Source organism: Solea solea, chromosome 5 (genome assembly GCF_958295425.1).
Source record: "Solea solea chromosome 5, fSolSol10.1, whole genome shotgun sequence".
Classification (NCBI taxonomy): domain Eukaryota; kingdom Metazoa; phylum Chordata; class Actinopteri; order Pleuronectiformes; family Soleidae; genus Solea; species Solea solea.
The window spans coordinates 20,193,886-20,209,235 of record NC_081138.1 but is presented as its reverse complement, the minus strand read 5'-3'; the positions used below and the strand labels follow the sequence as shown (position 1 = coordinate 20,209,235).

The 15,350-nt window shown below is 40.7% G+C and overlaps 1 protein-coding gene across 1 annotated transcript in view; it reads right to left on the bottom strand.

The window, feature by feature from the left end:
• igf1rb (insulin-like growth factor 1b receptor) overlaps positions 1–15,350 on the bottom strand; it is a 41,362-nt gene that overhangs the window by 18,056 nt on the left and 7,956 nt on the right. The window contains exon 3 of the mRNA XM_058628737.1: positions 466–769. Within this exon, the coding sequence (XP_058484720.1) occupies positions 466–769 (304 nt within the window). The remainder of the gene's footprint in view (positions 1–465; positions 770–15,350) is intronic.

The window sequence follows — 15,350 nt, the reverse complement described above, 5'->3', positions numbered from 1 at the left end:
TGGGAGATTCTGGGAGGTTTAACCAGAAACGTCCACACTATAAACTCATGGCCCTTAATTGTAGCTGTTGTATTACACTCTGTTCTAGCCTTAATGAAATGTTGACATTAAAACCAGTGGCTGAATGTGGGACTGGTATTGATGTAAATGGTCTGTATTTATATAGTGCTTTTCTAGCCTTGATGACCAATCAAAGCTGCTTTACACTACAGTTTTGCCGTTCACCCATTCACTCACACTTTCATACAGTGCATCTATGTGCAGCTCAATTTCTATCATTCATCTTTCATACCTATTCACACGCTGCAGGCACAGCAAATGGGGTTAAGCGTCTTGCCCGAGGACACATAGGCATCTATACTAGCGGAGCCGGGAGTCAAACCCACAACATGTCAGGTGAACAATAGAAGTCCCTCCACCCAGTAGCCCTTTTCGCAGCCTAGCTCTGTGTAGAATGCATCTCACCTGTTGGGTGCAGTGCGCGTGTACCCAGATGGGCATTCTGGCATACACTCTCCATCGTGGATGATAAAGCTGTAATATTCGGGGAGGTGGAATTTGGAGCATAGCTCAGCACTGATGCAGCGCCAGCCCTCGAACTTGTAGGTTCCAGGAGGGCAGTCAGCCACACAGCGCCCTTGATGGTAGTAATGCACACATGCGGCACATGCTGTGTCACTATCAGGGACTGTGCAGCTGCCTAGACACTGAGGGTGGCAGCACTCGCCCTCTGTTGTGCACACTTTTCGTTCACACTTCTCGGGGCATTCTGGCAGGGAGACAGAAACAGAGGGAAAATTATTTACTGACATGAACGACAACACACATATATGCCTGTGTTCCCATTTGGGTACTTTTGTTAAACAGTATCTAGTAATCCGATACCTATAATTGCATATTACAATTGTACAGGCTACAATGATTAAGCTTTCCTATCAACAGTAAAGCAATTTACAGGCGAATGGGTCTGTGCATAAATAAAAACACCAAATGTGGAACATAAATTATCGATGGTTTTCAAGAATGTTTAACGCTTTAGGTCCTGTAGTTTTCTCAAATATCAGTTTGATATGTCAGCATAAATGTATACTGTAGCAGAAGGGACCGATCCACTGCTCAACCACAGAATGCACCTCACCTTCCGTGGAGGGGTATTTCTTGCCAAAATGCGATATGAATATCAATGGTATTATTTGCAGAATATTCTTAACTTCTACTGAATGTAATGCAAGGTTCACAGTGTTTAATTAGCATTTAAAGATCCTGGAAAATGTCACCACCGCTTGGGAATCTACAGCTTCAAAATGTATTCAAGAAATCTCTTCAATTTCATTACTTCTGCACACATGAAGTTTGTTTTATCTTATAAATATATTAGGAATGGCGACAGTAACAGATTGACATTTTTTTAATCAAACCGAGAACTAGGACACAGTTCTCGCATGATACTGCGCTGACGATAGATGATTTGTCAATAAATTGATTAAAAGAGGTTGAAAATCAGTTGCCGTGTTAATTTTTTTGATTGTTGATTTAATCTTTTACAGTGGAACTTGGGAGGTTTGGATTGTTGATTGGACAAAACAAGACCACTAAGAAAGTCACAATGGTCTCTGATGGACATTTTTCATCTTCTTGTAGGCCATAAATCACAAATACACAAATAAATAATAATTTGTCGACAAGTAGTCTGATCTACAACACTACTGATGTTGCACCTTTGTTATTCAGGGTGTCACTGACAACCTGCATGAACATGCTTTCACTTTTGATCATTTCTAATAGCTTGTAACACAATTGTTCCCACACTGTAAGGCAGCATTTGACTACCAGCATGAGAAATAATCACAACCAGTGAAATATCAGCTTGATTTAGCCTCTGGCAGTTATGCTACTGGCTACAGTCCTGAACAAATGATTCAAATTTACTGGAGAATGACTGACAAAGAATGTGTAAACACATGTGAACCTGCCCAGAATAGAGCTCTTAAAACACTAATCAAAAACAGGCACTCACAGGGATGAGTTCAGACTGCTTCATATCCAAACAACAACTCTGTATGTGTTTCTTTTGTCTCAGAAATGTTAATGCGGCCAACAAATCCAAATGTAGCAAACAGCAAGTCGAAGCTTTTGTTCCACTCAGTTGTTGGTATTGAGCCCAGTAGTACTGTGAGGCTCATCCCAGATCCTCACTGACAATGGCATCTCCTGTCCAGGTTTTCCAAAAGGCACCGCTTCAAATAACTCAGCTAGTTGCTGTGGTGTCCCTCTAAATAAGAGGATACTGTAACCGATGAGAGGAAAATCTGATTGGGAGCTACTGAAGGAAAACACTGGACTGACCCACGTACGGAACGGAGCTGCACCTCACTGTTGGTTTTGTCTTTGTAGTTGGTGAATTGTTATCAAATATGAAGGAGACGGAGAGCAACAGAAACACTGTGAGAGTTGGCCTCCATGAACTTAATGGACACTCATAGGAAATATCGACAATAGAAGTTTGGTTTAGCACATTCCAATTACACAGTCATGGGGAGAGAAAGAAAGAAAGCAAGAAAGCAAGCAAGAAAGAAAAGAAGCATAAACTTGCACACACAGGAAAAAGGTTAGCAGCATCCACCCTGAAGCTTGACTGACAAACCCGCAGAACCTTCAAAGTGTTCACACAATCTGCCAGAGAAACAATTGACCACTATGGAATAACTCTAAATCCCAGCTTGAAGTCATTGGTGTGTGTTACTAATGTGTCGTCTGTAGGGCACAAACAAAGGAGCATGGATATCTTGGGGGAAAACAAGAATAAAGACTGTAATTTTGATTATGTCATCTGCTTAGGTTAACCATAGGGCTGTGTTTAAAGAGAAACCAACCAAGTTAAGTTACAGGAAATTATGTGTTGTTTACAGGATGTTGACAGATAAAAACACAGACACATGTTTCAGCATGTTGCCCCTATTAGCTCTGTCAAATAGATACACCAGACCAAAGGCGATGCCTACTGCTACTGTAGTAACAATAGCAAGTTTCACTGTTTTACCCAGAATGGCTTCAGAATCAACATTTTAGTCCTCATCATTCATGAGGCGTGTTCTTGTTTCAGTAGAGTATTCAAAATGGATGAATGGGTGCCGAAAGAGCCACACACACCAACTGTAAGGGCCTTTGAAGAAAAACCTCCAAAAAACAGATGTCAAATTCGAGTCATTCCCAGGGCCTGAGACACAACAGAAAGTTTCCAACCATCTGGTTGATCTTTTACTTCTCTACCTCAGAGCTCAGCACCAAAAGGAAGTGTGTTTATGGGAAACATGTCTTCACAGCTGTGTGCAAGCAGCTCACGGTACAGGAAAATACTTCTCACTAATTAACTAATCATTACAGCCCTCGCATATAACAAAGGTTTCTTGAACAGCATTTTGGGACACACTAGGGCCATCACAAGCTTTTCTACTATAACATGTAACAGTGTCAGCCACAGCAGCGACAGCATCTTTGAGATACAAGTCTACAGAACACGAGGGAGACTCTTCTCTCTCTGCAAAAAGCAAGCACCACCTCCTTCGGTAGAGGGGCAGTGTGCACTGAATATCCAATAATAGCCTATAGGCTGGCTCATAAACATCTGCTGCGTATGCTAGGGTGCAGTGTTCTCAGCTGCCGGTAATGTAAACAAAAAAGACAGCCAAACTCCATCCCGATCAGGTTGGCAGACTTGTGTTTCGGGCAAATAATATTATAAATGAATGTGGACCATTTGCCTTGACCATCAGGTCTATGTTTTAACATGTTTTAACATGTAACCGATGTAACATTATTACATTTCAGTTTAAAACAGTCTGCAATTCAAATGGTCAGCTCGTCAACAAGCTCTGCAGAAGCCTGGTAACGAGCTGTTCATCCGAATCAGGTGTGTTGGAGCAGGGCAACATCTGTTCGTGTTCCCTGAGGATCAGGGTTGGGAAACACTGAGATAGCCATTAGCTGCCAGTGCCACCAAGGTTGTTGTCCAAATTAAGGATCATTATTTGAGAGTTGGAGTTACTTTCATTTTTTGCCGTGTCTGCTTCACTCTCTGTGTCTATGCGAAATGTGAGGTCATGCTAACATGCGAGAAAGAGAGAAAAGAACACCATGGTATCAGACCAATACTCAACACTGGTATAGGCTGGCATCAGTGTGTCACTAACTGTAAACACAAAAGAATGAATGCAGTAACTGAGTGTAATTACAGTGTAGTCAGTGTCAGACTCCTAATCCAGACACACACCCACAGCCTTCATACAACATTCATCAACCGGCAGTGACCATGTGATGACCTTCCACCTGACGCGGAAGCCAATCAGAACGTTCAGACATTCTAGCCTGTTTGTGCTCAGCAGAAGAAAACCAGTACAGATCTCTGGTACAGAATGTTCTTTCTCTGCTATGAGGCACCACTACCCCCCTGACTCCATATTGCCCTCTGACCTATGCATGGAGTTGATGGGAGCTTGGAAAGGTAACATTTTTGTGACGTACTGTAGAGAACAAGCGGCGATCATCTCTGCCTGGAGTTAGTTTCGCTCTGGGGTGTTTTTTTTTTGGGGCATTTCACTAAGTGCTTGCCACATCCTAGACCCCAGCTTAAAATAGGGGCACAGCACCAGAGGAGGAGGTGAAGGATTATAAGCAAAAAGTAGAAAATGAGGATCATGTGGAAGGATTGAATGGATGTATGGATGGAGTACATGATGAATTTAAGGAGAGAAGGAGGAGAGAGGAAGAATGGAGAAGGTAGTGAGTTGTTTTTTTTGTCTTACATATACACACACATAGTGGTATGTGCCAGCTGGGGGAGCCAGACAACAAAAATAAACATAAACAGAAACTGTATGTAGTAATACTGGGCCACATGCGATTCATTAGCATGAGATTATTACTTAGGACAAGATATCTTCTAGCTCATTAATGTGATACACATAAAACCCTACGATTCTGCCAAGGAAATCTCAATTTCATGCAATTGTGTGTATTTAAATCAATATATGTATAAACAGGAAGTTATTCCTTCCTGTAGCTGCTCAATCAGGGGTATGAGGAAGTTCATGGTTTCATGAAGTTATTAAAGGGTTAGGGTTAGTACTTAAGAAATTAATCTTTTCCATTCTGTCATTGCTCTGTGATACAGTCCGCTCATGTGGGTCAAAAAGCCAATACCCTGTTGCCAGAGAAACGAAAATACCAGCCCAGCAGGAAGGTCAGCTGGGAAACTCACACCAGTCACTGGCTGATTGGCAGGAAAATGTCTGGTTGTTGTTCCTGGACTAATTTACTCCAGCACCCTCTTTAACAAGTAACGTGTGGCATGAAAAGCCATACAGAAATTCAGTCCCACTTGATTGTCTGTTTAACAAAGAATCAAAAGCCTTTTTAACCATTGAACCCTGTTTTCAGCCACCCTCCACAAGATCAGCCACCAACTCGAGCTGCTGTCATGATGCTCCAGGCATTCAGTGTTGAACCTCTGATTGTCTGACTATACAATCTTGTTTTCAGAAATATTGTATTGTATTATTGTAAATAATACTGAATTTTGAATAAAAAGTGACATGCTGAATGCGAGGCCTGGACTGGCAAAATATATAGCGATACAGTTTCATACAGGAAAAAACACAACAGGATATCCATCACTGTTGATTCACTCCAGAGCGCTGGAGATTCAAACATGGGTCTTCCTTCACCACCAACAGAATGAACAGGACCATGTACCCGTCTGTTACGGACAAGCAGACAAAAGCATATCAATCTGCACCATTTCGTTCATTAGCATTCAGCTGCTCTTCATACTATGTGCACTTTTGTTTTTTCGCAGGCAAGAAATTAAAGTTTTCTCTTTGTACATATACAATATGAGCTACTCAAAACTTTTTTACTATTTGTTGAAAGTTTGGAGTATGTGGCTGACTGCATTACCCGAGTGTCCAAACTCTAAAACGGGACAGTCTGTTCCCGTACTCATCAGGAAACACCACCGTCTCGTCAAGCAGGAAAAATAAGTTGATAATGGACAGAAAAAACAACAATATTTCAGTGTTTCCAGCGTGATACAAAGCATGCTCTGTTACAAGCAGACAGTCTGTCAGTGTTAAGGTTCAGTCAGTGCATCAGTCATTCAGAAGATCAGTCAGTCAGTAGTGTGTGTCTTCAGGCTGATTCTCATTACTAAGACAAGGATCCCCATTCATTCACTCCATTCATAGCTCCACATGGCTGAGCAGTACTTTCAGGTTCAGATACTAGACAGCAAAACCTGCCAATCGTTCCATCCTGACAAACAGACGGGTCATAAAGCTTTGAGCAACATCATTGACTCTCCGCTGCGATGCCGCTTCCCGTTTCGTCTGGATTCCATGAGATCGAACACTGTTGTACTCCCGTCTACACTACATTCTTTACACTTTTAACCTGTGTAATCTATCACAAGTTATCTGTTAACCTTTAGTTGCTATAGTTTATCGCTTTTCTTGAGTCAGTAGGCAGCTGTCTGCTTTAGCTCACTTGTAACCTACCTTAGCATATTTTAGCATCGAACACACAACAGTCTAGATTCATTGGCATTTATTTAATCTCTCTGGTAAAATATGATATGGTGTCAACATGGGGGATTTTATTCTGGAAAAACACTTGTGATGTTGTATCAGTATTTGACTTCCTGTCGCGCATGCTGAATTCTGCTGAATTCTGCTGAATTAAAGCGTTGTGCTCCATCATCCGGAAAAAATAGAACACGCATATTTTCAGCGGCAGCAACAGACTGACGGAACAATGACGGAGCCAGTATGCGATTATTAGACAAATATTCGACTAATTAGTTATGACTTTTGAATAGTGTTTTTGCATGGAATGCCCATCCCTAGCGCCAACTATCACTTATCTAGATGAAGTAAACTCCCACTTCACTAAGTGTATTATCTTTTACCGAAACCTCCAAAACTGTCTTCCAACTTCCAAATTTTAATTAAAATTGCAAATCAACGTAATTGAAAATTCAAATAAAACACACACTGTGCCACAGTATCACATCGTTTTAAGAAGAGATTCCAGAAATGGGCTCACAGCACGTTGATGAAGAAAATGGTTTTGGTTACTGGACAAGATGGAAGACATTGTATTGTTTTCAGTGGCTGGTGGAAAGTATTTTTGCAGATGCCTATTTGATGACTCAGAGGCAGCCTCATTGGGTCTCTGACAGTTAAATCATTTAATAGTTATTTGAGGGAGAAAATACACAAGGTGTCACTTTTCTGTATAAATAAACAAGTACAGACAGTTTTCACATCTTGCACCAACTGCTCGGTACGTAAAGAGCTGTAGTTTGCACACAGCAGCTGACAAGAATATCAAAAGGTGTTCTGAATTTCCTCCTCCTCCCGCCGCACTTTTAAGCATATGAAGGTGTCCCACAGGGACCGTGTGGTCTGAAGCTTCCTGTTGATAATTACAGTGTGGTCAGAGGGAAAAACACTTACACAGATGAAGCACGAGCGGAACATCTTTCCTGTTAGTGATGAAAACCTTGACATGCTTCCCTCCCTGGCTGATGTTCAATAAACTGACATCGTCACAGGGTGTGAAGATTCCGCTGCCTGTGATCATACCATTACAAAAATGTACTGTAGTTCCTGTGATGATACATCACATTTAATTATGCTCACTGATTGTAGTTCCTTAGAGGTTGTGAAAATATACTTATTATATAATATAAAAAAAAGGTACATTTGCTGGTAGCCCTCCCTTTAAAGCTAATGTGATGTCTGCACCACAACAAAAACGCTGATATCACATACGCAATGGCTTTAAATGGCAGATAAAAGTAATTGGCCCTCGTTACCAACTGTTGCACAACGTTTACACTATACACCTTTTCCACCTGTTGGCTCAGCAGATTGGTTAGAGAGAGGGAAGGAGGGCGGGAGGAGGAGGGGGAGGGGGAGAGAGAGAGATCGCCACAGCTGTAGGTGTGTGGTGTTGAAGACATCCTGCTTTTCTCTCAGATACATTCATCGAGTCTACATAAACCATTTTAATCTTGGTAGTTAAGAGTTGACAAATAATTATCAGATTATCAAGCACTCATATTTAAAAAAAAATAATTGAATCCAGGCTATCTGAGCAGAGGAGAGTGGCAAGAGTGTGACCAATTGTTTGCTATTCAGCCCATCCGTCTATGACGGATTAAACACAGCAATGTTTTTTATGAACATGTTTTAACCCATGTTGTTTGATCAAAGTTAAGTGATTCAAACTGAAATTGTGATTATTTAAACAACAACTTGTTTCTAATAAGGTGCACTGTGTTTCCTATAAGTTTGTGATGTTTATTTCCTTGGATTTGCCTACAGGTGCGTCTTTGGCTTGGCCTTTGGTGAGCCCTAGGTAAAAAAAAAAAGAAAGAAGAAGTTTGAAAACCACCGGTCTACATGATTGGTGGAAAACACAGCATAAAGCTCCACTTCTTCATAGTGAGTCTTGTCTTGTTTTTCACATGTTGTTGACTAAGAGAGAGGGGGAGAGAGAGAGGCCCAGACTGAGTGAAGATCAGAAGGAGTTGTCTACATTCCTAAGTCTTTGTGTTAGTGTGTTTATTTGGCGTGGGAAGACAGAAATATCCCTGGAATTTGATGGAAAGGGTGATGGAGGCAGAGTATAAGATTCCCATTCACCTTGTGGCAGCCTGGCCTCATTGGCTGTGTGACTCACTCATAGCCTTTAAAAAAATCTTGGACAACCTATTACAACCAGATTTCAAGGCCTGGATGTTCTACACTTATCAAAAGACTTTTCAACTTTTACGATTACCTGCTAGACTGGGTGGAGCCAGGTCACTAGGTACTGAATACATGTGTACTTAACAAATGTAATGACCCATCGCGACTGGCCGATATGGCCACAAAAATTACTTCCAAATCAGTCGAATGTCAGCCCTAAATGAAGGCTGAAGCAATCAGTTATTTTTGTTGTATTAATTGTTTTGGTATATTGAACAAAATTATATTAAAAGACCCTATAACTTGTTATAGTGCCTTGTTCTACAACTAATATGATAAAAACATGGTCATTGGTGGCAACAAAGAATCCAGTTGAAGCTGCAATTATATATACATCTTTACAACACAAGGTGAAATGCTCATTTCAAAAACCTTCAACAGGGCCACGGTGTTTTGGCCTCTTTTGTTTTCCCGTGATTGCGGCAGAATGAAATGATGAAAAATTTTAACTTTATAACAAAACAAACTATTCCCACTGAATCCAACAAGCCTCAAATCCACAAACAAGCGACTCATTTCAGTCCCTGGTCACAGCTCATCCCAATCTGACGGTGTTAACAGAGCACAATTAAAGGCCACATAATTACAGTAGGCATTTCATCGCAGCCAAACCAGTAATGTTCACTTCCAGGAATTCCAGGGATGGGTGTGACTGTTCACTAAAAGTAGTCATGGATGTGCCTGGTTTACTAGCAGTCCCTATAATTACCAGGCCTGACAGTCTCTAGGATCTGGGTGAGGGTAAAGGGGGCATAACTAGTTGTTTATCACATGTAAAAAAAATAAAAATAAAAATAAAATAATATATATATATATAAAAAGCCTATGTTTTTCTAGACTGTGAAAGATCCCAGAGTGATATGAAAGATCTGCTATAAGATTAAAACATAAATTCTTATTTTATCTTTGCCAGAAGACATGCAACAGTTACCGTGATCATTAGTATTCACACATAGTATCTGTAATTGTGATACAATTCAACATGTGATACAATTTTATTTGGAGGAAACAATTTTATTTGGAGGAAAAAAAGTAAACTATATCACCCCCATCATAAGCCTCGAAGCAAGAGTCGCTGATTCATGCAGGTATTTTCTTTAGCATGTTCATCTCCCCTGAAGACAGGGTGTGACACCTGCATGCTTATCTCTTTGGGGCATTTTATACGATGCATTGTGAGGGGAATTACAGTATATGGGTTTTGTTTTTGCAAACAAACACATTTTGAAATCTAACTGAGGGCAGTGACCAGAGGTGGGTAGTAACACGCTACATTTACTCTTCTAGGATAAATTGTAATTTTAGGAGTAGTTTGATTGCAACATACTTTTACTTGAGTATACTGTATATTTGAAGAAAGAACGTTACTTTTACGCCGTTCCATTTGGCTGATATTTAATTTAATATCTTTTTTTTTTTTATTTATAACATGTGCAATTTATTTCTTTCCCTGTTGGCTATGGCTGACAAAATCTTGCCAATCAAATGCAGCCAGTTGAGCCACATGACAAGTGTTGTCATGTGACTCAGTGCCACGGCACCAGCTGTTGGCCGCAGATTTCAGCTCCAAGTGGACTTAAAACACACCAGCGGCATGTTGTTTACTGTGTCCGTCCCCGAGGCTCTGGTCTCCGGTTTCTGGTCTACTGTCTCCGGGTTTCTGTTGTACACTCCGGATGCCGGGTCTCAGCTATCAGTTGCTTCAGCTCTCAGCTGTCGGCTGAGCGGCCAACCAGTACCTTTACCGTGCCGATGTATCCGAATTGGATAATCACAACTCTATTTGAACCTTTTTGGATGTTTGACATGTTGACACATCGAAACTCAATCCACAGCAGTAACGCAGGTCCCTACCTGACCCAATCACACTAAGTATACTTTGGACTCAACTCATTCCAGGTCCCAGGTTGTGTCTCATTAAATTGAGAACTAGGGCTGTCAGTTCTTATTCGAAATTTGATATTATTTCAAATGCAGGATGTAAAGTTCAGTTCAGGTATAAACTGTAATTAACTGCGTGCAATGCAAATGCTGCTATCTCATTAAGTGCCTATTTAATTTAGTACCCCTTAGAGTCCGGCAGAGGGCTCACGTAAGGTTTCCTACAATATCATATGACGTGTCAGCTGCAGCAGCGACAGCATCTTGGATACAAGCCTACATGAGTCCACTCTATGTAGATTGAAAGCCCCTACTTTGGCAGAGAGACATGGGGTACACAGAGTAACCACAACTCTCTGTAAACTGTCTCATAAATATCTGTGTGTGCCAGGGACATCTGTGTGTACAAATTTATCTCGAGTTGTACACACCAAGTCTACACATGCACATTACTTTTTTTGAAATCTAAGAATATTAATGCATTAGGTCCACTGTTTCGTAAGAACATGTTAGCCAAGTAACAATAACAACTGAAACAAAAAATGTTTGACTCAAGGTCACCAACAAATCGTATTATTTCCTCATTGGGTCATAAACTAAATCCCCAGAAAATGTCATCAAAAAACTTTATTTTTTGAGCTACGCTGCTGACAGACACACGTGGACAAAACATACCCTCCTTGGCAGCAGTAATATATGATCAAACACTGACATGTCAAATATGATCAAATTAATCTCACAACAGGCTGAACAACAGAACCCAGAAGACAATCTTCCAGGTTGAATGTGTAATCCCTTCAGTCAGGGGTTAACAAAAGCAAAAATTCCTTCCAGTAAATCCCAGAAGACCTACTTTGTACTTTAATGATGTGCTTTCATCTCTTCAGACCGTACAAAGCACCGGAAAAACATCCCCCATGCTGTTCAATGTGTGATCGTGTGTGGGTGGGTTTGTGCGTGTGTGTGAGAGGGGGAATAGAGAGAGAGAAGGAGAGAGAGAGGCAGAGTTTGTGTCCCAGCATGCACAGACATGGCCCTTCTTTAGAAGAAGTCTGGAAGAAGTGAGTTATGAATGAGACAAAACACCCAAACCAGATTCCAAACAACAAATGAGGGAAGTAAACATAGGAGAATGCAGCCCCCACCACTACAACTAAAAAACACTCCACTTTCCCAGAGAGGGAAAGAGGCCTTGAACCCTCTTTTCCCTGTATTACTTTTATGGATGCATTCAGGCTGAAAGCATGCCCTTTGTATCAACTCTACAAAAACAAGGCTACCACTTTTCCCTTCTGTCATTTATTGATCTGATGCATAAACTGGTCAGATATTAAACTTTTTCTTAGCTGACTTCCATGTGAGCACAGCATAGGGGCTGTGAACACATTTACACAACAGATCCCAGATAAGACTACAGAAGCTAAATACAGAGCCTTATCAGGGGGTAAAATGACAATCATAATGATATGATCTACTATGCTCACAGCTTCTGCACAAGTTCAAATAAACATACAAAAACACCAGGCTTTAGCCATTCTATGACTCTTTTATCATTATTATATGTATCACCAGTTTTTGTTTTTGTTATAAATGCTTGTTTAAGTGTCCTTGTGTGTCTTTAAAAGGCCCTTCAAATAAAAGTAGTGTTATCGTTTTTAATGCTTCATATTTACTAATCCACAGGCACTGCAGCTGCCAGACAACAGCTTGAGGAAATCAGCAGCGTTTGATCGGCCACCTCAACCACTTAGCCATTGGCCTTCCTCACTTTAATGAAGCCGGGCTTTACTACCACCAGACTTCTCCAATAAACTACCTAATAAATAGCCCAACAATGCAGTCTCTGCAGTGCAGAGAGCATGTTGTCTGAGATCAATTCTGTTTTAAAGCAGCGGCAGCAGCAACTGATGGCCCATTTGCCCTGGCTGACACACTCCCTCTGGAGCCCGTTAGACTGCTTGTGCATCTTCATGGGTTCATTCTCCCCTTGTTCTATATTTAGTCTATTTAAACCGACTTGCCAAGCAATGTCAACTTCATAGATAGAACACAAACACATTAGCCATGCCTGAAAGTATCCTGTCCAGTGAGTCAGGTTCTGAGACTGCCTGTGGGGCGGCAAACGTGGTGAAATGGTCTGGACCCCCATGTGTAGAGTAGTGGACAAGTCTACCTTTATTCTCCTGGGAACAGCTGGATAAAAGTAAACTGATTTTACATCAAGGAATTTAAACCACCTTGAATTGTGCTGGCGTAGACTTAAGTGTGAAGTTGAAGGTCTCTTAAGCAAAAATAATTGAGGAGTGGATTATAGGGCTGAAAACCATGTCATGTGAACTAGACTTAAGTGTAACAGTTGCTGGTATACTCACAACAAGCATGGCCCGAGCACCAGGGCTTGCAGTGGTGTTAAACGGTGGATTTAGTAGCAGCAAGAGATAGGCTGTTGGCTTCTTACTGGGAAAAGTACTATTAGCAGTAGTAATAAAAGAAGTTGTAGTAGCACCAGCAGATGGCTAAGTAACTGAGGCAGTTGTAAGAGAAACAGAGGTAGCAGCAGCTGTTGCAGGACTGCTGGTAATATAAAAATTTCCACCTAAGGTATTTAGTATAAGAAGTTGGCTATTTAAAAATGGTATGGAAATCTATTTACCATACTTCACTACCCCCAACCTCTGATAAACAACATGTTTCCATCTAGTCTGAGAGTGGAGACAGAACGATGGCCTCTTACCAGCAGACACTGCACTGTTACTCTTGACCTCCATACCACTGTCTGCTTGTGCAACTGGTACAAATTCCTTCATTCCTTAATGTCAATATTTTTACAAACTATTTTTTATTGGAGGCACTGAGTTGAGGAATTTTAAACATTTGCATCAGCAAAATCACAGCCCAATCCTTGTCCTACAAAAATTGTATTTGTAATCTTTAATTCCACGTATTAGTTGTTTGTATTAATGGTGTTAATAATCATAAATAATATCAACTTTGATTTCTAAAGCGCCTTTCGGGAAACCCAAGGTTGCTGTGTGTGTTATGTCAAGTAAAGCTCATTTGATTGAGGTGAAAGAGATGCTATAGATGAAAATAATTACCTTTTTTCCAGCATGTAAAGACAACTCTACACAGGACTTATTGTGGACAATATAAGCTGCCATTTATATGATGCTTGGACCTGGATTCATGCTGTGTCTCATTAAATGAAAAAAAAAAAAAAAAAAACTTGTGTACATTTAAACAAATAAGGAAAAAAAGAGGTCTGGGTTTCATTGTGGAGTCTGTGTAGTGTTTTACAGGTAAAATAAAAAAATTGCAGGAGAGTCTTGCTCTTCCACTCGACACCTCCATCCTCCAACATGTCTTCCTTCAACACACTCCTCCTCCTCTGAATTTTTCCCCCCATCATACCTACATTCTGCAACTCAAACAACCCACAAAGCAGACCAGGCCAGGCAAATGTGTGCAAATCAGACAAACATCTCTGTAATTTGCATGTTTGTGTGTGTGTGTCTGTGTGTGTGTGTGTGCCTGTCTTTTTTTCAAGTGTGTTTAATGAGAACAGGTGTGTGTGTGTGTATGTGTGTGTGCATACATTCAAGGCCAGTCCTGCAACAGTTTCATGTCACAAGACAGAAAACATCAACATGCTGAGTCTGCAGCAAGGCGCCAGTCACCAGGGAAACAATTCAGCAAGACACACACACCAAGTCAGCCAAAACACATAGTCTGAAACACACCAGCAAAACAAGAAATCTAAAACACTGCAGTCTTCAACAGAAAATTAGGGGGACACCTCAAAGTCAATGTGCTCAGAGTGGTTTAATTAAACTCTGACAATATCCACAGATTCTGCTATGAATACACCCGCCATCCACACTACATCAAAGGTTTTGAGACCCAAACATTAAGAGGTTTGTTTCCTTTTAAAACTCAGGGGTTACATTGTAGTCGGGACTGGCAGAAACAACAAAAACACCCGGTGTCACTTTTAGATTGTTATTTTAGTGGCCACAACTCATCAATCACCTGAGAAAGAAAAGCTCTCTTAACGCTTACTTTGAATTTCTTGTTAGTATTTTCTGAAACTACATAAACAACAGCAAAGGACCGAATCTGCTTCCAGTTTACACTGGCGCCCGGTGCCCGGTGCACTTCACATGAAATATGTTTAGGATGTTTAAGCATGAACGCAGAATACTTCTGATACAGAGATGACACTGTAGTCTGGCCACAGATTGTTTTCCATCTGAAAACACAACATCCATACTAGAAAAAAAAATACTGCTATGGATGCAGTCTTGGAAGCATTCATTACACTGTGTAACTAAACGTAAAGAATCTAAAACACAATATTCCCACAGAAAGCTGATACTGACATGTGACCTCAAATAGTTGGTCATAATGAGAAAAACTTGCACATCAACACTAGCATGGAGCCAGGCACTCCTAACAAATTAGCAAAATACAAGGAAGGAATGGCTAAATCCTCTTAAAAAGAAGTCAACATGTTTCGACTAGAGACCTCCATTAACGCGACATCACAAGTTATAAGCCTGAGTGCCTGGATTACCTTCTTGTTTTGAAACAGGGCTGGGGAATAAAATAATAACAATATACACTCTAATGTCATTTGTTTCAATATCAATATCAATATAA